Here is a 21,204-nt window from a genome sequence, read left to right on the forward strand (position 1 = left end):
TTGTTTCTCCTTTGTAGCCATTAATGCTTGGCTTGATAGGGTAACCTCTGAGATCAGTTGTTCTCACACTTAATACTGGGAATCCAGGGCAAGGGAGAGATCAAGGTAATGATTTTCAAGTGATTCCTGCGTCTCCGTATCTTAGAAGTCATGAGCACCAGAGTTGCAACGTTCTATTTTAGCTTATTCCAAAATTGGGATGAAGTTCTACCACGGAAGTAGAAAACCCATTTTGTTTTCACTTTCCTGTGTTTATACTGGGATTGCTCAGGCAGTGCACTTCTTGCGCCTCATCTGAGGTGTTACCTGGAAGAGGGAAGTGTAGGAGACAGTCTTTGAAACAATTGTGTCCAAAGAAAAGTATGAAGTCCAGAGGTTTAATTTGTATCCTTTTTTAAGGCTGCCTTGAAATGTTGAACTTAACAAAAATAAGTTACTCAAAGCAGAGGTGGATTGATTGTGTTCGTTTTTGTTGTTGTAGCGGGTGTTCATCTGGGACTTAGATGAGACGATCATTGTTTTCCATTCCTTGCTTACTGGGTCCTATGCCAACAGATACGGGAGGGTGAGTACAAAGAGACATCCGGTTTTCATTTCTCTAGAGTACATATGCCTAGAATTGATTACTTGTGCCCAAATAGATTTCAGCTTTAAATAATAAATTTAAATTCTATAAAGAAAAATAACTTGATTTATTCACACAAGCATATATAATGTAATATTTTCTAATAAAATATATTTTATAATGTAATATTTTCTAATATAATTACACAAAATATATATGTGAAACAAACATATCAATGAAGGAATAAGATTATTATTTTCAGGTCCTTCAAAATAAGAAAAGATAAATTGCGAAGAGTTTCAGATCCCAAAGACTAAAAATGGTTGAATATTATTTAAAACTTTAAAATATATAGGAAACACAGAAAAAAATTTGGTGTTGAATTTAATATGTATTAGTCCTCTTCTTTGTATTAAGGAGCCCTGGAGGCACAGCGGGTTATGGCTCCTGCTGCTAACCTCAAATCAGCTGTGTGAGCCCACCCGCTGCTCCTTGGGCTGACAGTGGGGCTTCCTGTGCCCTAAACATTACAGCTTAAGAAACCCAAAGGGACACTTCTATGTCTGTGACTCGGAATTGACCCAGTGGCAGTGAGCTTTGTTTCCTGGCTTTATTTTTATTTTTGTTAATATTCTCTTCATCTCCCCAGGACGTATTCGGTGGGGCCTATATTTCACTGGCATTATCATCGGTGGTTAGCAGTATCGGTATTTTATCTTGGTACCTGCTAAATGGCTGGAGGCCCCTTTACTATGAGAGCTGAATCTATTTGAACTATCTGTGAGATTGAACCTCTAAGGGGCAATAGGACCAGCAAGCCCATGTTAGGAACGATATAATAATTGTCTTGTTGGTGAAGGTGAAGACGAATATTACAGTGCAGGCGAGGAATAAAGGAAGGTCACTGGTCATGACGAGAACCTTAGTTTCATTGTTGATGCACTTGGGTCTCCCACATCCTTGGATAGTCTTTTGTTGTATTGCTTGATGATGTCAAATGTAGGTTGTGTATCAAAAAGGTAATGCAATTTAATGTGGACACACTTAATTTCAGGATTAATCCTATGAGTATGGTATTTTCATTTTTTAAATCAAAGAGATAATATGGCACATCTTGGGTCCTGGATGCATTGGTTTTGCTCCTCGGGAACTGAGTTATTGTGTCTCAGAAACTCTAGGTGTTTATCCCAGTTAGGTGTTAAAATGAAGACCTATGAAATGTATGTATTCTCATTACAAATTTAATCAAGCATTCCTCCTGCAGCACATTTATTCCCACAAATATCATTTGAGTGTCCGCTGCTTTGGTGAATTCTGAAGGTAAACGTGGGAGAGTTGTAATTATCATTTGAACTTCATGGTCCAGCTCTCTGTCTTTTGGCCTTTAAAAATGCAGGGTCCCCCAAAAAAGGAGCAACAAGGTGAGAAATCCATTTGAACTTCAGTTCAGAGATAAGCGATCTGTAAAACATACTATACTCCACCTTCCTGTTAAAGCAGAAGCAGACATGCTATGAGAAGAAGAAGAAGAATATAAGGCCCCGAACCAATCATTCTTAGACTCTGTTTCCTGGCTCTCGCATAGTAAGGACACAGTAAATATGAGCCATGGTGTTTTTGTATTATTTCTATCAATATTCTCACAATTCCTGTTTCTATTGAAACTAGGATGATGATTTTTAAAAAACACACCCTAAAACTTAACATCAGAAATCTCCATCAGTGTTTAACAGGATGAATCTTGAGAGGATCTCTTTAATGGAGCCATTGCACTGTCATTAACCACTAATGTCTAAGAAGAAAGCTGGCTCCGAGACCCCACTCAGAGGTGGTGAGAAAGGAGAGCACAGAGAAGCTGGCCCTTAAAAAACAGCCAGGAAATGGTCACCCCTCAACAAGGGCCAGAACTCCTCACCTTTTGATGACTCAACAGTCGTCTTGATCAACGCTTTGTTATCCTTTGGAAAGGACCGATGAGCAGTGGTTCTCAACCTTCCTCATGCCGTGATCCTTTAATACCATTTTTCATGTTACGGTAGTCGCCCCAACCATAAAATTATTTTTGTTGCTACTTCATAAATGTAATTTGGCTACTGTTATGAATCAGGCAACCCCCCTAAAAGGGTTGTTTGACCCCCAAAGGGGTCACGACCCACAGGTTGAGAACTGCTGTATTAGACTAAGTTGAAGGGCATCCCAAGACCTACTGACCTTGTGTTAATCTTTGGCCATAAATTATTGGTTTACACTGGAATTCACACCTAACTTAGAAACCCCGGGAGGCTTTGAATTCTCTTAGGTTCTCAATGGCGTCTAAACAAAATAATCACCAAACAATACATTACAAATGCCCAGCACTGGTTTTGATTTTAAAATGTCAACCATGAGTATTTAGAGGCTTCATAAAATGAAACCTTTGTTTTCATATTAGGTATGTGATAAGGAAATTTATCGCATATGATTTCCAAAAGGTGAACAAGTTTCAATGTGAAAACCTAAATCCTTCATTTATGCAGTTACAGATAGTGATTGTTTTTCTATCTGGTTCCCAGAATTGTTGCAAATGGGAGCCTCAGAAAGTGGTGCTTTTTTTTAAATGTGCTTGGTTAGTTGGTTTTTAATCAGGCAATAATACTACCACAACTCTTGCAAAATGAATCTATAAGTAGAGCTGTCCACATTGAAAAAGATGATCTTGGATGCCATGTGGATGTAGCTGTGTGTGTACGTTTGTGCGTGTCAAAAGCTTTTGACACAAGTGTACTGTACTGGCAGGCTCAACATGTATTATATTTTGCTTTGGAATAAATAATTTTGCCTCCTTTCACATTAGAATAGGTAATGGGTTTTCTGATGGCCATATTCCCATCCCTACGTGCTTTGTACACTGGGTTGCATCATTTAAACCATACAGCAATTCACTAAACTAGGGGGTAGTATTCCCATCTTACCGTCAGCAGAGGTTGGGTTGGGAGAAGTTCTGTGGTCTTCCAAGTGTCAAGCACCGCACTAGTGAAGCGGTGGTTTGCCTAGCTTTAAGACCCATGTGCTCATTCCTGCTCTTCCACCCCACAGTACTGCTGCACCTAAATTGTGACAAGTAAACACTGGACCCCTGCTAGTCCCCGGTGCTGTTCTAAAGATAAGGTCCCCAGTGGTGGCCGGAACAGCCACTCTCCCTACTCTCACAGTTTCCATTCCAGTAGGGGGAACAGACATTAAGTCAACAGGGGGAATCAGGCTGGTGTGCGCACAGAGGAGGCAGGGCAGAGAAGACAGTGTGGAAGGTATGCATGGTTTGGGCAACGTCTTCCTAGGGGTGAGTTTGAGCTTGATATCTTACTGACCCAAAAGAACTAGTCATGTGGCAATCGGGGAGAGCAAATGCTGAAAGCAAAGGGAAGCGGCAAATAATAGATTCTGGAAAGAGTTTAAAGTTTGCAGGACAAGGAAGCCAGTGTGAGCAAGCTTCATTGACAGAGATGGAAAGTGGAGAGATGAGCAGGTAGAGATAGGAGGGAAGATTGTCAGAGGCTCTCTCCAGCCCTCGTTAAGAGGGTGACTCTATTTGGAGGTTCCACAGGAAGCCACTGGAGGACTTCAGAGCAGGGAGGAGCAAGACGTCATTTAGGCTTTGCCTTTATTTAGCTGCACTTGAAGTCCATGGACAGAAATGGTTTACCTGCTCAGGTGCTAACGGAATGGAAGTATGAACACCACATGTTAGTCCACTCCATGAAAGAATGAGGAGCAAGAATGAACGTGGAAGATCCAGATTGAGGTTTGCACAGTGATCGGATCCAGTACCAGCACAGATGGAGTGAAATGACTGGATGATGTTAAAGGTATCACCATCAGGAGCTGAAAACTCTTTAGTTTTGGGGAGAAAGAGGCGAGGAACAGAGAGAGGTAAAGAATGGTTTCCAGGTTCTTGTCGTAAGCAAGTGCGGAAATGGTTGTGCTGTTTGCGGAGATGGAGAGGATTCGTTTGGAGAGAACATTAAAGATTTGGTTTGGGACAAAGTTGAGACACCGGACAAAGAGGCAGTTTGGATAGTGAGCTTGGGGCACAGTGTGCAGTGCTCAGGGCAGGGCGCTGTCAGATTTCGCATTACTGGTGCACACCTCAGAATCAAAAGCTCCTTAGTTGTATTGCTTTCTTCTGGAACAGTGGTGCTTCGGTGGTAGGTCCTCAAGTTCCATGCAAGAGACCTAGAATTGATTCCCAGTCAATCATGTGCCCGGGCAGCCACCACCCATCTATGAAGGGAAGCATGTGTGTTGCTAATGTGCTGAGCAGGTTGCAGCAGAATTTTTAGATTAAGATGCAGGAGGAATAAATGCTTGATGATTTCCTTCCTGCAATCAACTCCAAACGCTCTCATGCACAGTGGCCTGGTCCTATTGTTCTATAAGTCGGGGAGCTGAATCATCAACAGAAGACGACCAATGTCTCTTCGTTGGTGTTGGACAATTGTGGACAGCTTGTTGGCTCATTGTCCAGAAGCCACACTTTCCTAGCAGAGTGACTTTCGAAGACATTGTTTGGGGTGCTGAATGGCAGGTACCCTGTAGCACGGGAGGAAGCTTACTAGCTTTCCTCCTCAGGGGAGAATTGTGATCCTGGATAGAATTAACTCTCAAATCTGACCATTATGCCCTGCAACACTGTCTGGTTCCACAAGGATCCTTCCTTACCTAGCTGATAACCAAGCTGATCAGAAGGTCTTGCTTGCTTCTCTTTTATTCCCCCAGCATGCTGAGAAGCGTTACAGAAGTTCAGGGGCAGGTCGTCTTTTTTGGAGTACAGATTAATGGTGTCCTTAAGCATTGTCAAGGCGAGCTCATGAGGCTGTGCTTTACTATACATGCATATAAAGAAATGAGTGCCTGACAATGTGATAGCTGTTCTGTTTCTATGGGAACCGTTACTTGAGAAGTAGCTTAGTCACAGTAGCTTAGGCAACTCATTGAGTAGGCCATTCAGTAAGGGGATACAGGATCTGGTTGATATAATGCAAAATTAGGGCATGTTACAGCAATATGTACCCAAAAAAAGTTTGAGCCTGTCCCACCTCCCATGTAATCCTAGCTGTGGGAAGAAGGTATGTAGGACATTATAAGGAAGTAGTGTTTTATAACAAAGGCTCTAAGAACAAAAAGAGGGTCCAAGGTACACAGCAAGCTTGGATGGGAAGGAGAAAAGAAGCAGCGATTCACTGGAAAAGTGTATGGCCTTCCCGTAAACTAAGATAATGACATCGGACCAGCCTGTTTATCGTTAATCCATTTTTTAAATAGTTACTTTCAAACTACATCCAAACTTTTGAGTTTCACTGCCGCCAACTAGCTATGATTGCTTTCATCAGATGCGCTCTTTAAAAAAGATGATATAGTTCAGCCATTAACATCAAAGTGCACGCCTCAAACATATATTCAACTGAGTATTTTGCTGATGTTCCAAGCATGATTTCCCTTTTGTGAGTGGATTTCCCCAAGGTATCTAGACCCATCATAGCTTGACTCTGTTGATCTTTACATTTTACTCTTAGCACCAGGAGTACTTAGACAACAAAAAAAGCTGAGCATGTTTAACTATTATGATAACTTAATTATTAAGAAAACCCTAAGCACCATCTCATTTAATTAAACCTAAATGCCCTAAACTTGCTATTATTGAGCTCATTTTAGAGATAAGAAAACCGAGACTTGGAAAGGTTATAAAGAGCCTATGAAAAACACTTAGCTCCCTGTCTGGCATCAAATACATATTATATGTGAATATATTTGAAACTATTTGCCAAAAAATGAGAGAGCATTGAACCTGGCATGGTTGGCCATGAATAACAAGGTCCTAGTGGCTTCAAATGAGGAAGTCCCAATATTAAAGAAGCCTGACTAGCCTTTCCTAGGAGGACGAGTAAGTGTCTACTCCTAAAAAGCTACAACCGTGGGACTCCTATAGAGGGACCCTGTGAATCAGAACCGGCTGATGGCCGAGAGTGAGATGTGACATATCTGATAGGAAGATATCCAGATCGGGTTCAGATAGATCTGAATTCAACTTCAGGCTTCAATTGGTCAGGTTCTTTGGCCTTAGGCAAATTATTTATTCATATTCGTCGTGAGGTTCCTCATCGAGTAAATCCGTTTTCTCATTTATAAAATTATACCGTGGAAGCTCTAACCCAAGTCCTCATGGCTTAAAACTGAATACACAAATCTTGTCTTAATCTGTCCATGAAATACTATGGTAATACAAATCAAAACAAAACCAGTCTCCTCTTCCTACTTGACTTACTATTCAATTCCCAAAGGAATTTTGTGTCAGTAATTTAAGGAGCCCATAAAGTGTCTTTTATTATCAGCTATCCAATTACAAGGCCTCTGGTGCACTGGTGATGTAGCCTAAGAACCAGGCAGCTCACCCATTGACCTAGTAGCTGCTGCCTGACCATGGGTTCAGTCATGCACTAGGCTTCTAAGTCTGGAAGCTCTCTGAAACCTGTTCACCTTGGGTGACCCTGCTGGTGTTTGAACTATCAGTGACAAGCTTCCATCATCACAGCAATGCAGTGTGAGAATGCAGCCTGACTATCAATCGGTGTCCTTGGAAACAGCCTTCCAGAGATCAGACACTGCATTGCCTTGGGGAGATCTGCTGTACAAGAAGACCTCTTTAAAGAGTTGAAACGCAAGGATTTTACTTTGAGGACTAAGGTGCCCTCATCCACCCCAATGGTCTTTTCAGTTGCCTCATATGCATGTGAAAGTTAGACATTGAATAAGGAAGACTGAAGAAGAATCATGCATTTGAACTCTGGTGCTGGTGAGGAATGTTGAAGACTGACAAAAGAATAAACAAACCTGTCTTGGAAAAAGTACAGCCAGAATACTTCTTAGAAACAAGAATGGCAAGACTTCTTCTCATGTACTTTGGTCATATTATCAGGAGAGACCAACTCCTAGAGAAAGGCATCGTGCGTGGAAAAGTAGACAGGCTGGGAAAAGGAGGGACCCCCTCCGTGAGATGGATTTCTACAATGACTGCAGCCCTGGGCTCAATATAGAAACAATTGTGATAATGGCACAGGAGCAGGTGGTGGTGTTTCTCTCTGTTGTTTGTGTTCCGTTGTACATCGGGTCATTGTGAGTCAGAATCAACAGTGACACATGACAACCACAAGACTTTAAGAGGACCTAGTTTGTCATCAGGAGTTGAGGTCAACTAACGGTTGTAATACTATAATCACTGAATGTATGGAGGGGAAAACATCTAGATCCGACCATCTGAACACAGCAGGTAGCGCCTAAAAATGGCTATTTCTATTATTTTTAGACGGCAGCAGTAACCTTGAGAGTCTTTTGAGAGGATGATTGCCTTTGATGGTGATTGGGGAAGATGCTAACCTTCAGCATAGCGCCAAAGCACTAAGACAAGCAATGTCTTTATGGGATTTTAGAGGATCTGATTACTTGACCCAATTGAGCTCTCTTTTGGAAACTCTAGCCTAGAGGTCAGCAAACTTTTGCTCTATGGAGTCATAGTATTTTAAGCTTTGTGGGTTATATTGCTCTCTGTTGTGTAGTCTAAAAGCATCCATGAAAAGTGAGTAAATGAATAAACACGACTATATTTTCATAAAACTTTATAGTTTACCAAATTTGAATTTCATGTAATTTTCACCTATCACAAAATATTATTTTGATTTTTTAAAATCTAGATCAGGGCTGTAGCCCAGAGGTTGACCATCTCAGGAGCAACAAGCTCTGGGTCTGCTTTTGCAGGACTTTCAAGAGGAAGAATCTATGTCACAGGCTCGGTTGGTCCACAAAACAAGGTGCATATTGTCTGTGCTTTTACAGAAAAAGATGATGGTGTCCAAATTGTGTTCATTATTTTTACTCTGAATTTTTTGTGCATTATTTTTATTCCTGTGTTCAGAGCACCAAGACCAGTAAACACAGCCACCACACTGTGACCGACTTGACTGTAAACTCCATGCAGCCATTGCGTACATGCGCACCTGAGACAGTGCTGAGTCACAGGCCAGCGCGTGAATGTGTGAGGGCAATGAGGCTGCTACAATAAGTAGGTCCACACTGTGTGTTGGCGCTCACGCCATAGACCATGTTCTTATTTTACAGTCTAAAAGGAGACATCCAGGTTGCTGGGTGTGAGGACGAGGTAAGGGTTGAGGATGTAGGTAACTGTTGTTGCCACCTTCATCGTGCTCTTGGCAATGTTTCTCTGAACATTGCTACCACTGTGCTAGCCCACTTGAAGGAAAACAGAAGCATGAGTGAGAGGCATTATGGGATCGGGTTCAGAGGTGGAAACTGCCACTGCCATTCTATGTCATTGCCCAGAGTGCGTCACATGGCCACAGTGCAAAGGAGGCTGGGAAATGTAACCCAGTTATATGCCCAAGAAGAGAGTGAATTTGTGCAGTCAAAACCCAGGTGGCAGTGCACTGAAAAGTGTTGTGCACTATCAGTCAGTTGCATTCAGAGCCCCCCTATCTGACCAAGCAGAATTGCCCCATAGGGTTTCCTGGGCTATTACCTTCATGTGCGCATACCAAGACCCTTTCTCCTGTGGGGCCTGCTGCCTGGTGGGTTTGAACTAGTGACCTTTGATTAGCAGCTGAAAACATTTAAACATTGCCCCATCAGGGTGGCCCATTCAACCCCTGAGGGTATTTTCCTGGGTTTATTTTTCTTTTTGCGTGTTCATTTAACACGAGATCAAAAGCATGAATTAATTGATGGCCCCAAATATAACCTTGGGCTACTGTAGCTAGCATGAGATCTAAACTCACAACCCAAGAAAAATGTCTACGTTTGGGGAACCTCAGAGGGATTTCCCTCTGAAAGCACTCTCTCACCTTTTCTTTGCCTTTATCCATAGCGGAGCTCTCTCCTTTTAACTGCAGGTGCCCCTTCCTCCCAACTGGCAGTGCCATTTAACTGAAGAGTAGGCTTTTAGCCAGGCGATTGTCTAAGGCCTATTCTCAGGACTAGGTACAAAAGGGAATGCAGAGAACGACTTGGACTTAAGAGTGCTTCTATCTCGCACACTGGTCGGCCCCACGGTCTGTGGACCGCTTTTGTCTGGTGCCCTTGCCCTTCTCTCTGAGTCTCATTTCGTCTAAATTTTCCCATCGATGAAATGGAAGGAAGGGATCCCCAAGCTGTTGAGAGAACAATGGAAAGCACCTAGAACAATGGTTCTCAAACCGTGGGTCGCGACCCCTTTGGGGGTCAAATGACCCCTTCACAACAGTCGCCCAATTCATAACAGCAATATGTCAGTGATAAAGTAGCAACAAAAATAATGTTATGCCTGTGGGGGAGGGGGTTCACCACCACATGAGGCACTGTATGAAAGGGTGGCAGCATTAGGAAGGCTGAGAACCACTGACCTAGAAGAAGGCTCGCAGACCCTCCCTAAAGAAGCGCTGTTATTTCCAACTTTGGGAGTTCGAGGCCTAGGACTCCCATACCAATTTTGACACATACAGTCAGAGAAATGCTGACTTCTACACACAAGGAGGCTGGATATCTATAAAGCCTTATTTTGAGCATCAGATTCGCACCAGATGAGCAGAAAGTGTGTCCGTCATAGTAATCCAGGGTCGACCTTGGTTCACCAGCTTACCAGGCTCCCTGCTAGCTCATATTGGTCATCCCCTCCGTTTCTTCTGCTTACCCCCTGGGAAAGCTGTGGATCTGAAGAGTTCAAAAGCATCCACCCCCAGAAACATCCCTGTTCACTGGTGAATGCAGGAATAACCTCCCGTCTTGTGGTTAGGCTACGGACCTCAAAGGTGGGCCGCAGGAAACCTCGAGAGCCAGGCTTGTGTGCTGTGGGTACTGGGATGCCAGGAGCAGCGTGAGCTCAGTGGGGCGACATGGCAGAGGTGTGCAACATGGAACATCAATCTGATGATCACCGGACCCCGGTAGGAAATAATGAAGGCCTGAGAGCACGGCTGTAATGCTAGAAAGGAATGAGAGACAGGAGAGTGGTATAAAGGAAATCTTGAGAGGCCTTTTGATTGGATCCAAGTGGTGAGCCTTTTCCTTGGCACCACATAGAGCCCGGTGTGTCAAGGCCAATGTGGCCGGTTCCACCCCGGTCCTTCCTCCCTCTTTGAACCTCTTCTTGGCAGTTGTCGCCCTGTTTGGAACTTGCTGGGGTTTCGCCATGATCAGAATTAATCTTTGGAATGGCAAAACTCCTTTCCTCGTCCTCCCCTTCTCTCCTTTGGTATTATGTTCACGACATTGAAAAGGGAGTCTCTTGAGTAAGGAGAAAATTAAGCAGTGGAGTATCACATATCTAATCAGCAAAAATGACCCATTTGCCCTGATCATAGGCTTGGAGTTTAATTATTTCCCTGTTTTTGCCTTCTTTATTATTTTTTTTAATCAGGCAATAGTTCGACTGTGGTTTAAGTTTTTATCTATCTTACACGCTCTCAGAGTAATCCAGGATATTTCTTAATTGGCATCAAAGCTGTCTCCGATTCCCCAAACCTGGCGTTTCATGCCAGCAATTCGGTGACAGAATCTTAGAAACATGTCAAAGGTTCCCAGTCCATCAAAGATCATTGATAACTTTCAACAGTTGCAAAGATGAGAATGAAGAGTGGGCTTTCATAGGTTGTACATCTCCTTTACCATGGCGCTTTGGTCATGTGCTTGAAAAGAAATCACATTTTAGCGCCTTTTGTCACCCTTCTTTTTCTCAGATACAGGAGTTAATTTGTAAAGTTTATCCTTAATCTCCCCCCCCCACTGTGAGCAGCCACATGGGGCCTTGAAAAGAGGCCACTCAGAGTGCCCCATCCTGTTTTTCAGCTTCTTTTTTTCCCCCAAACAAAAGCTTCCTGAATAGGGAGAATTTTTTCATGGCACACAGTCCCTGTTTGTGGCTGTAATATTAGGATTCTAAATAAGGAATTGTTTAAGAGGTCTAACTGGTATTTTTTTCTCTTTCATTGAACGGATCCCGCCCAGAGATTTGTACATGATTTGAACATTCTTTACAAGATTTTCATATTGAGCTACAAATCCTAATAAAGGTGCTCGCCTTGTTCGCCTGACACCTGAATGAGGCACCTACAGCTCTTAGTAATTACACGTCAGCGGAGGCTTAGCTGCCTGAGTAGGATCAGGGCAAGCAGAATTTAGGAACTGGATCTTGTATTCCACAAGGGGAAAATGTCAGGACTGGACTCTTTCAAGCCCCCACACTGCCGGAACGAGTCCAAAGATCTCCTGTCAGATCTTTCTAGTCAAAGCTAGATTCTTTCTCAAAACCCTTTAAATATAAATGCATTTTACTATGTGATTCCATGCAGAATAGCAATTGCTATAGATGTTGTACAGATCTTATCTGAACGGATTTAACGGGATGGATGTTCCAGTAGGAGAGAGAGAGAAGAATATGTATGGGGTGAGGTAGCTTCAAGAAGATCATGGGAAAGTTCCATTCTCTTTTCATTCCACTTTTCCAAGAACTCTTTGAAGCCCCTCACATTGAAAATGGTTTTGTACATGGAACATGTGATTCACAGTGGGATAGGACAATCACGGTGCATAGAGTAGTCATTGGTTGATTTTCAGAAGCAGGTTCTGTGTCTTCCGCACAGCGTGGCTTAGCCTGGAGGCTCTGCTGAAACCTGTTCAAGACATCGCAACACATCTGGATCCACTGGCAGATGGGTGGAGCTACACGGAAAGTACATTGGCCTGAAATAAAACTCAGGTCTCTGGCATGGAATGCAAGAACTCTGCCACTGGCCCACCGATGCCCATGTTGAACCTTAGAAAGAAGACACAAGGAAAGAAGAAAGAAATTTGACATCCCCCCACCCTAAGATAAACCGCCCACCTCATAGTTATTATGTAGAGCCTAACTGCTAGTTCACAATGGTGTAGCTATCCAGAATGGACCCAGTGACTTAAATATGAAAATATTTATTAAAGGAGTTCGACTTTCAGGAGTTAAATGTGTATTATTGCAAGCACTTATTTACTGTATTTTGCTGTTAAATGTTGAGCGTTTGGGGTTATAAACAGTAGATAATAAAAAATATGCAAGCATAGGAATCTAAGGACTGGAACGACATTAAAAATGGGAACAATTGTCCTTTTAATGCTTTACTGATATACCTAAGTATTAAAATAAAGGGAGCTGGCTTCCCCATTAACATTTAAGTGCTATTTTTAACTGTTTCTATAGTAAAGCTGAAAAGATTATGTCATTCTTTTTTGAACTACACAAGTTCTAATGGAATACTTGGCAATTGTGACCTTGTTAAATCAAACCTAAAAATCATGGGTTGTATGTCTTAAAACAGACGGTGTAAACTATGAAAATTAAAATAATTTATAAATTATCAAGGATTCATGAGGGTGGGAGGGTGGGAAAGGCAGGAGCAAAAAGAGGAGCTGATACTAAGGGTTCAAATAGAAAGAAAATGTTTTGGAAATGATGACAACATATGTACACATGTGCTTGATACAATTGATGTCTGGATTGTTATAAGAGTTGTAAGAGTCCCCAATAAATGATTTATTAATGTTTTAAAAGCATAGTTGTACAAAAGGTAAAGGTGTTTTCATGGTTAGAGGAGTAGGTTTAGCTTGAAAGTTTCTAGGAAAAAAGAAGGTATTTTGTTTTTAATACTGAAAAAATTGTATACGAAAACTTTCTAAAGACCCCAAAGAGATTGTCCTTGAAGGCCCGAGTATCCTGGACAGTCTGAGCCAAAAGCAGCATTTTTGAGAGAATAAATGAAAATGGGTTAGGAAAATCTTACTTGAAACAGCCTTAATCATGGTAGATGTTCATCTTTGCCGCCCCCCACCCCCCCACACACGGTTAAGTAACCATTTATAGTTAGAAAGAGGAGAGTTACAGTATTCTCTTGGCTTTTTCTGAATAGTTTGTTCAGTGAATAACTGTCTTTTCCTAGCAGACTGAACTAAAGGACATATAAGAGATGAGTGAGGTTCTGTTTAAATAACAAATATTTCATGAGAATAATACGCTTCAATGACGGTGGGTAGGAAGGGGGCTCCCGGATTGGGCAACAGCAGACATGTAACTGGTGATATGTTGAGAGCGAGCAGGAAACCACTGGGAACCATGCAGGCAGGTCTGTTGGGAACTGGAGGTGTTCTCTAACACCTGTGTCACCAGGTGATCCACACAGGCGGCTGGAGTCGGACGCTAAGTGGGGACAAGCCCGAACCTGATATAGTGTGGGCCTGATTCACTCTGTTACGCAGCTGTTGTCAGCTGGCCACTGACTCACTGGCTCCAACTCAATGGCACCCCCGTGGGCACCAGAGTACAGTGCCCGGTGCAGGGCCCCCTTCCCAAGTAGCCCGCATCCACTGTGGCAACCACAATGTAGTTTGAGTAGTTTTCAACCCTGTGGGCTAATCTCACAGCGCCGTGTCAGCTAATATGCTCTTGTGATCCATAGGATTCTTGTGGGATGGTTTTTGAAAGTAGAATGTCAAGCCTTTCTAACTATTTTGTCATAATTTAGAAGTTCCTCTGGAAGCAGGGTGACCAGAGGTGCCCTGCTTGTACCTGAAAATCTGGGCAGAGCATCCAGCTCATGGAAATGTGCAAACTGCCCCAGTGTGCAAAACCGACAGGCGGTGGTAGTGGCCCATAGAGGGAACGAACCATAACCATGACAGCACAGGGAGAGGGGCGATCTATTGTGGACAGTTCTCAGTGGTACCCAGAGGACATGATAAGGCTGTGACTTCATTGGAAAAAAATGTATGACTTAGGTGGAGAAAAAAATCCATTAATAGTATTTGCTGGACACAAGAGTTACTCATAGAGTAAATCTATACTGTTTCTTCACTGAGTAGGAAAAATGGTAACATATTTTACTGTATTTTCTCTTTTTCAGTCTCAGGTTTTCTAGCTTTCATTAAAGAAGCAACTTTCAGGACATATAGAATATATTTTAAAACATAATAATGTAAAACTACTTAGTTTGAAAAAAATAATTCAAATGTCAGTTTCTAATGTTATCCATTTCACTTAGACTATTATAAGAATAAATTACTCTTTAATCAGATAAATAGCATTGACTACTGGATATGTCTAATACTCTATTATTTGGATAGTATGGTTTAATTACTCAAATGCAGCCCATCCAGGGGTAAGTAGATTTCTTGGTTTCGACTTGATCAATGGAAACCTATTATTTTTATTTTTTTATTTTAACAGTTTTATTGATACATCCCATATAATTCCACGATTTAACCATATTCAAAAGAGTTGTGCCATCATCAACATAATCCATTTTAGAACACGTTCCTCTTTTTGTACTCATGATTATATTAACTCCCCTTTCCCCCTGCCTAACCTTATGCAATTGTCTATATGTTTACCTATTCTGGGTTTCAAATAAAGAAAAACATATACATGGTTTTTTTGAAAAAAAAACAAAAAACAGAAGCAATAACAAATAAAACTATGAAAAACCCCAATAGAAAACAGAAAATAACAAATGAGATCAAATTTAAGATGAGTCAAAAAGGAGAACAAATGAAAGGTGCTGAATTTGGACCTAACTATATCTGCATTAACCCCCTTTCCAATGTCCCCAAGCGCTGTCTGATAGAAAGGCTGTCCACCTCCCTGGTCACTGGTCAGGAGGGGTTCCCCAGAGGCTTAATCCACGTGGGGCCTCTGCAGAGGGATTTGGGCTTTCAACGTTATCCGTAGCCTTCTGCAAACTGTGCGCTCAGAATGTCAGCCCTAGTATAATGTCCTCCTCTGCTCTGCCTCCCGTGTGATGTACAGTCCCTAGGGATCTTCAAAGCTTGCAAATAGCCATCTTAGGGACAATTGGCCTCCACTTACCTGGAACAACGGAGGAACAGGAGGAGGAAATGGAGCATGTGTCTAAATGATTTCATGGACAATTGGCTCTTTTGCCACGAGACCAGAAGAGCTAGATGGTGCCTGGCTACCATTCCTGAACATTTTGGTCAAACACTCTATAGAAGAATCCTGATCCAAAGAGGGGAAATGTAAAACAGAATTCCAAATTCTCCTGGACTTCAGCCATGGAGGTTGGAGGAAGCCCTGAAACTCTTCCTGAGCTAGCCTTGAAACCTCAAACTAAATACATCCTTAGAACTCTTCTTAGAGCAGTAATTTTGTTTAACGTGTACAGAGCGTTGTGCATTTTTCAGATCATTTTATCAGGGGCTCTTACAACTCGTATTATAATCCAACATCAATTGTACCCAACCTATTAGTACATATATTGCCATCATTCTTTTCTAGACATTTACTTTCCATTGATCCCTTGGGATCAGCTCCTCCTCCCCTGCCCCTCATGGCCCCTTGATAGATTATATATTGCTATTATTCTCATAGTCACACCGACTGCTGTCTGGTGTGTGGTTATATGCCATTCATTATAATAGGTACCCCTACTTCTCCCCTTTCTCCTACCCTTTTGGTATCGCTATTCCCATTCCTGTTCCTGGGTTCCATGAGCCATGAGTTTTATCTCTTGCCTATATCTATGTACATGTTCCAGAGTGGGCGGCAGCACTGGGGTCATGAGAGTGGGGGGGGGGTGAGGGAGCATTATGCTTTTTGAAGAACTATCTTTAAGGGATCTTGCTTTAAAGGTTCTCTGGTGGCACAGTGGGTTAAGTGTTGAGCTGCTAACTGCAAAGTTGGCGGTTCAAACCCACTAACCACTCTGAAAGAGAAAGATGAGTATCTGCTCCTCTAATGAGTCCAAGCCTCGGGAAACTTAAGGAGCCACTTGATTCTTTCCTGTTGGATCTCCATGGATCAGAATAGATTCAGTGGGAGTAGGTTTCTATGGTATCAAATTGACAGCAGCAACTCAAAAGATACATAAGAACCTTAGGGGGCAGTGAATTTTTAAAAATAATTTTATTGGGGCTCATATAATTTTTAGCACAATCTATACATATATCCATCATGTCAAGCATATTTGTACATTTGTTGCCATCATCATTCTCAAACATTTGCTTTCTACTTGAGCCCCTGATGTCAGTTCCTCATTTTCCCCCTCCCTCCTCACTCTCCCCTCCCTCATGAACCCTTGATAACTTATAAATTATTATTTTGTCATATCTTACACTGTCTGACGTCTCCCTTCACTGTCCGACGTCTCCCTTCTGTTGTCTGTCCCCCAGGGAGGAGGTTGTATGTAGATCCTTGTAATTGGTTTCCCCTTTCTCCCCCACCTTCCCTCTACTCTCCCTCCAGGTATCGCCACTCTCACCACTGGTCCTGAAGGGATCATATGTCCTGGATTCCCTATGTTTCCAGTTCCTATCTGTACCAATGTACATCCTCTGGTCTAGCCAGATTTGTAAGGTAGAATTGGGATCATGATAGTGGAGGCAGGGGGAGGAAGCATTTAAGAACTAGAGGAGAGCTATGTTTCATCATTGATACGCTGTACCCTGACTGACTCATCTCCTCCCCACGGCCCTTCAGTAAGGGGATGTCCAGTTGCCTACAGATGGGCTTTGGGTCTCCACTCTGCACTCACCCTCATTTAAAATGATATGACTTTTTGTTCTTTGATGCCTGATACCTGATCCCTTCAACATCTTGTGATCACACAGGCTGGTGTGCTTCTTCCATGTGGGCTTTGTTGCTTCTGAACTAGAGGGCCGCTTGTTTACCTTCAACCTTTAAAGGGGACAGTGAATTTATGTTAATTGAGGAGGACAACTCAGAAAAGGAGGGGGAAAGTGGTTTATAATTCAGAGTCTCAACCCCATCACTAAACAGAACTTGCAGAAACTGTTGAATTGATGTCTGCTTTGCTGCGTGTATTCTCAATAACAAAATGAATTATATATATATTTAAAGTATTGTAAGAACATCTATTGCAACCTCCCCATGGCCATCAAGTTGATTGCAACTCATGGTAACCCTACAGGACAGAGTATAACTGCGTCTTAGCATTTCTGATATTGTAAATCTTCATGGGCGCAGAGAGCTAATCTTTTTCTCCTGGAGTGGCTGGTGGGTTTGAATTCCCAACCTTTGCAGTTAGCAGTCCACTGCTTACCCCACGGTGCCACCTGGGATCCCTAACTTGTGAAGCAGCACTGGAATGTAAAATCTGAATTATTTGTGACAACTCCCATTGCTAGAATATGGAAGCAGCTGTGTGGATGCAGATATCAATCTGCTCTTGTGCTATTAGGTAAGACACAGAAGGTTAGGTGGCTTTGCAGCCTGCCAGAGTTTTTATCACAAGTAGATGACAATACTTCTGACATTCAATTTTCCTGTATCTTCTTACATCAAAGAGTAGATAGCTCATTATAGTGATTAGTCACTGTGCAGTTGGACCCAGAACTGCGAGTGGTAACCCCATGTGGAATGCAGCCAAGTGATGCAGGACCTGGCATCCGTTGAGATCCCTAGGGCTTTCAGTGGCTCATTTTTGGAAATTAGGTGGTTAAAGCTTTCTTTGTAGTCCTTCTTACTCTGGAAACCCCACTGAAACCTGTTCTATATCACAGCAGCACATGAGAGCCCACTGAATGATGATAGGTACTGGCTGTACAATATTTGTACATTGGCTGAGAACTGACCCCAGGTCTCCTGCCTGGAAGGCAAGAGTTCTACTGAGTCACTGCTATGCACCCCAGCCAGTCTCTAAAGGGCAACCTTTCAAGCTATAGCTACCAACACATGAATAGATTATGAAGTGGAAAATATCAGTATACAGAAGCTTTCAATGTACGGTATCTGTGTGTGATTTTAGAAAGTAATGGTTTTAAAAAGATACACTTTTTACTTTGAGAAGTTGTTTCAAAATGATAGGAATCCAGTACTGCGAGAGTAGGCTCCCTTTCAATCCTAAAATTCTCTAATTTCAGGTAACTGTTGAACTGTTAACATAGCAAATCTTTCCAAATAATACCAGGGAGTGGCGAGTATAAAAACTACCAAGCAATGACAGCTCATAACAAAAGAGAATTGCATTGAAAGGTAAATTAGGCTGCCATCTGTGTTGTATTTGACCACAAGACTGCACAAGCCTTTAAAATTTATTAGTATTGCAACAAGCAAGTCGTTACTATAATTTATGAAGGAAAGCCGAAGTATGCTATACATTAAGAGACAATAGAGTAATTCTTTTGATGGCCATATAAATAAGCAATGGTTATCAAGAAGAAATAATACTTTTTCCAAAGTAACAATACCATGGCACATAAATTCCAGAATTGTCAATTAAGTAAATGAGGTGAGCCTCTTCACCCTTGCCACATAAAAAGATTCATTGACCTCCTTATGAGACAAGTCGGTGTGTTTTTATTGGCTTGAACTAGAGAGTAAACACCTTACTCAGGTGTTTTGTTTTAAGAACAGCTGCTTGAACTTCCCTTACTAGTTAATTCTGCTCTAGGGGGTTGGGGTTTTGAGGGGGTTGTATTTTGGGGGGGGTGTTAGGGGTACTTGAGTATTTGCTTTTTCCCAGCATGCTTTCTGATACATGAAATCGTGGAGTACACAATTTCTCATAAAGCCAAGATAAAAGGAGTTTCTCTTTACACCTTTGTAAAGTCATTGTGTGCCTACTTGGGAGATAAAAAATTCGTTTTTAGATGGGTGGGTAAAGAACCCTGATGGCACACTAGTTAAAGCCCTCCACTGCTAACCAAAAGGTTGGTGGTTCAAACCTACCCACCACGGCACAGAAGAGAGGTCCAACAGCGCCCACGCAGTCTGCTCCCGTAAAGAGCACAGCCTGGAAGCCTTGGGCGCAGTTCGACTTTGCCGAAGAGCAGTGGCTCTGAACCGTCCTCATGCTGCGACCCTTCCATACAGCTCCCGGTGCTGTGGTGCCCCACCCAGCCGTAACATTCTTCTCAGTGCTACTTCTTCATTGTCGTTTTGCCACGGTTAGGAATTGGGTGACCCCTGTGAAAGGGTCATTTGACCCCCAAAGGGGTCGCACCCCACAGGTTGAGAACCGCTGTAGAGGGTCACCTGTGGCTGCACTGACTGGGCGTCAGTGCTTTCCTTTGACTGGCTGCTTTGTCCGTGAGGAAACCCAAGTTGAAAGAGGTTAAATAGGGACACCAACGTTGGAGGATAAGGGACGGAGGTCCTGCTCTTTGAGGCTCGGGCTCCTCCTCTGTCAGTTCTTGCTACTTTTCAAAGAGCACAGAAGAGGTGGGATTTGAGGTGGGATTCAGGGACGTGACAGACTTTAGAGAAAGGGCCATGTGAGAGTACAGCGCACAGCCAAGTCTTTGGAATGAAGGTAGTGTGTTCTGAACACAATGCAAGCTTATCCTGGGCAGTATTGGATAGTGAGTGTCTTAGACTGCTCCCCGTGCTTCAAGCCTGGACAGTCATGGTGAGCAGTCACCCAACTCCACACAATGTCTTGCTGACATTGTGAAGAACACAGGGGAGATGCAAGTATGTACAACCTCCATGGTGTTAAGAACCAGTTACCATCAAGTTGATTCGAGTTCCTGGTAACCTCCTGTGTGTCATAATAGAACTGTTCTCCCGGTTATAGGGGCTGATTTTTCAAGCAAGCAGATAACCAGATCTGGACTGAACTGCCAGCTCTCAGGTGCACACCAGGTGTGTGAACCCGGAGCACCACCCCGGGTCAATCTCAGTCATTTCTCAAACCCAGGAAGCAAATTCATAGTTGAAGGTAATTGGTCGAAAAGAAAAATAATTTCTGTAATGAAAAATCTTCCACAGAGAAAGGGATATAAAATTAATAATGGAAGGTTGAATCGATAGCCTATAATAATAATAACTTTTACGCGGTGTTTAAAATGTTCTTTGTAGCAACTTTTGGTATTACTGCTTTGTAATCACAGCAAACTTGGGGAATAAATATAAACTGTACGTGTATTATCATTTAGTCAAGGGAATTGTAAGTAGAGAAACTAAGCCCTTACATGACAGCCTGTCTGACCAGAGACACGACGACGGCAGCACTAACAGTCTTTGCAGATTATGTTGTAGTATGCCTATCAGAATACACTGCGCTCCGTCATTGGGTGCTACTGGCTGCTGGAGGACTGGGCGGTACTTCATGAAAGTCAGCATCAGCTCCCTGAGCTGGCATGGTACCCAGTTGTCCAAGTGGACACCACTTCCTGCTTTGAGTCTCTTCCCAATTGGCAGTTTAAATAAATGCAGGGCACAAGAGAGAGATGCCATTAGACTAAAATGACTCTTTATTTCTCTTCTGAAACTGATCTGCATTGTATCTCTTTTCTGATATTTGTGGTGACAGTCTTCATGGATTGTGGTGTAGAGGAAGACACCAAGAGTTTCTGGGCTCACAGAGTTACACTTGTTCCTAAAAGTAGACAAGTACCACTGAAATTGCTTCTACTTTAGATGGCAGAGTGACATTAGTTTCTGTGATTTGAGTTTTGTTTGGGGTGATATTATATCCTACAAGTAATGTCTTTATTATGTAATGGACCAGCAACCATTGAGGCATTTGACTTTTTCAAGCAATTAGTTGCTAAAATTTGCCCACTAACAAAATCATGATCATCAAAAGAATTTGAGACCTAAGTCTTACCATTTG

The 21,204-nt window shown here is 42.4% G+C and overlaps 1 protein-coding gene across 1 annotated transcript in view; it reads left to right on the top strand.

Annotated features, from left to right (window-relative positions):
* EYA1 (EYA transcriptional coactivator and phosphatase 1) overlaps nt 1-21,204 on the top strand; it is a 159,162-nt gene that overhangs the window by 88,081 nt on the left and 49,877 nt on the right. The window contains exon 9 of the mRNA XM_075550654.1: nt 482-565. Coding sequence (XP_075406769.1) covers nt 482-565 — 84 coding nt within the window. The remainder of the gene's footprint in view (nt 1-481; nt 566-21,204) is intronic.

Source organism: Tenrec ecaudatus, chromosome 5, assembly GCF_050624435.1.
Source record: "Tenrec ecaudatus isolate mTenEca1 chromosome 5, mTenEca1.hap1, whole genome shotgun sequence".
In the NCBI taxonomy this organism is placed as follows: domain Eukaryota; kingdom Metazoa; phylum Chordata; class Mammalia; order Afrosoricida; family Tenrecidae; genus Tenrec; species Tenrec ecaudatus.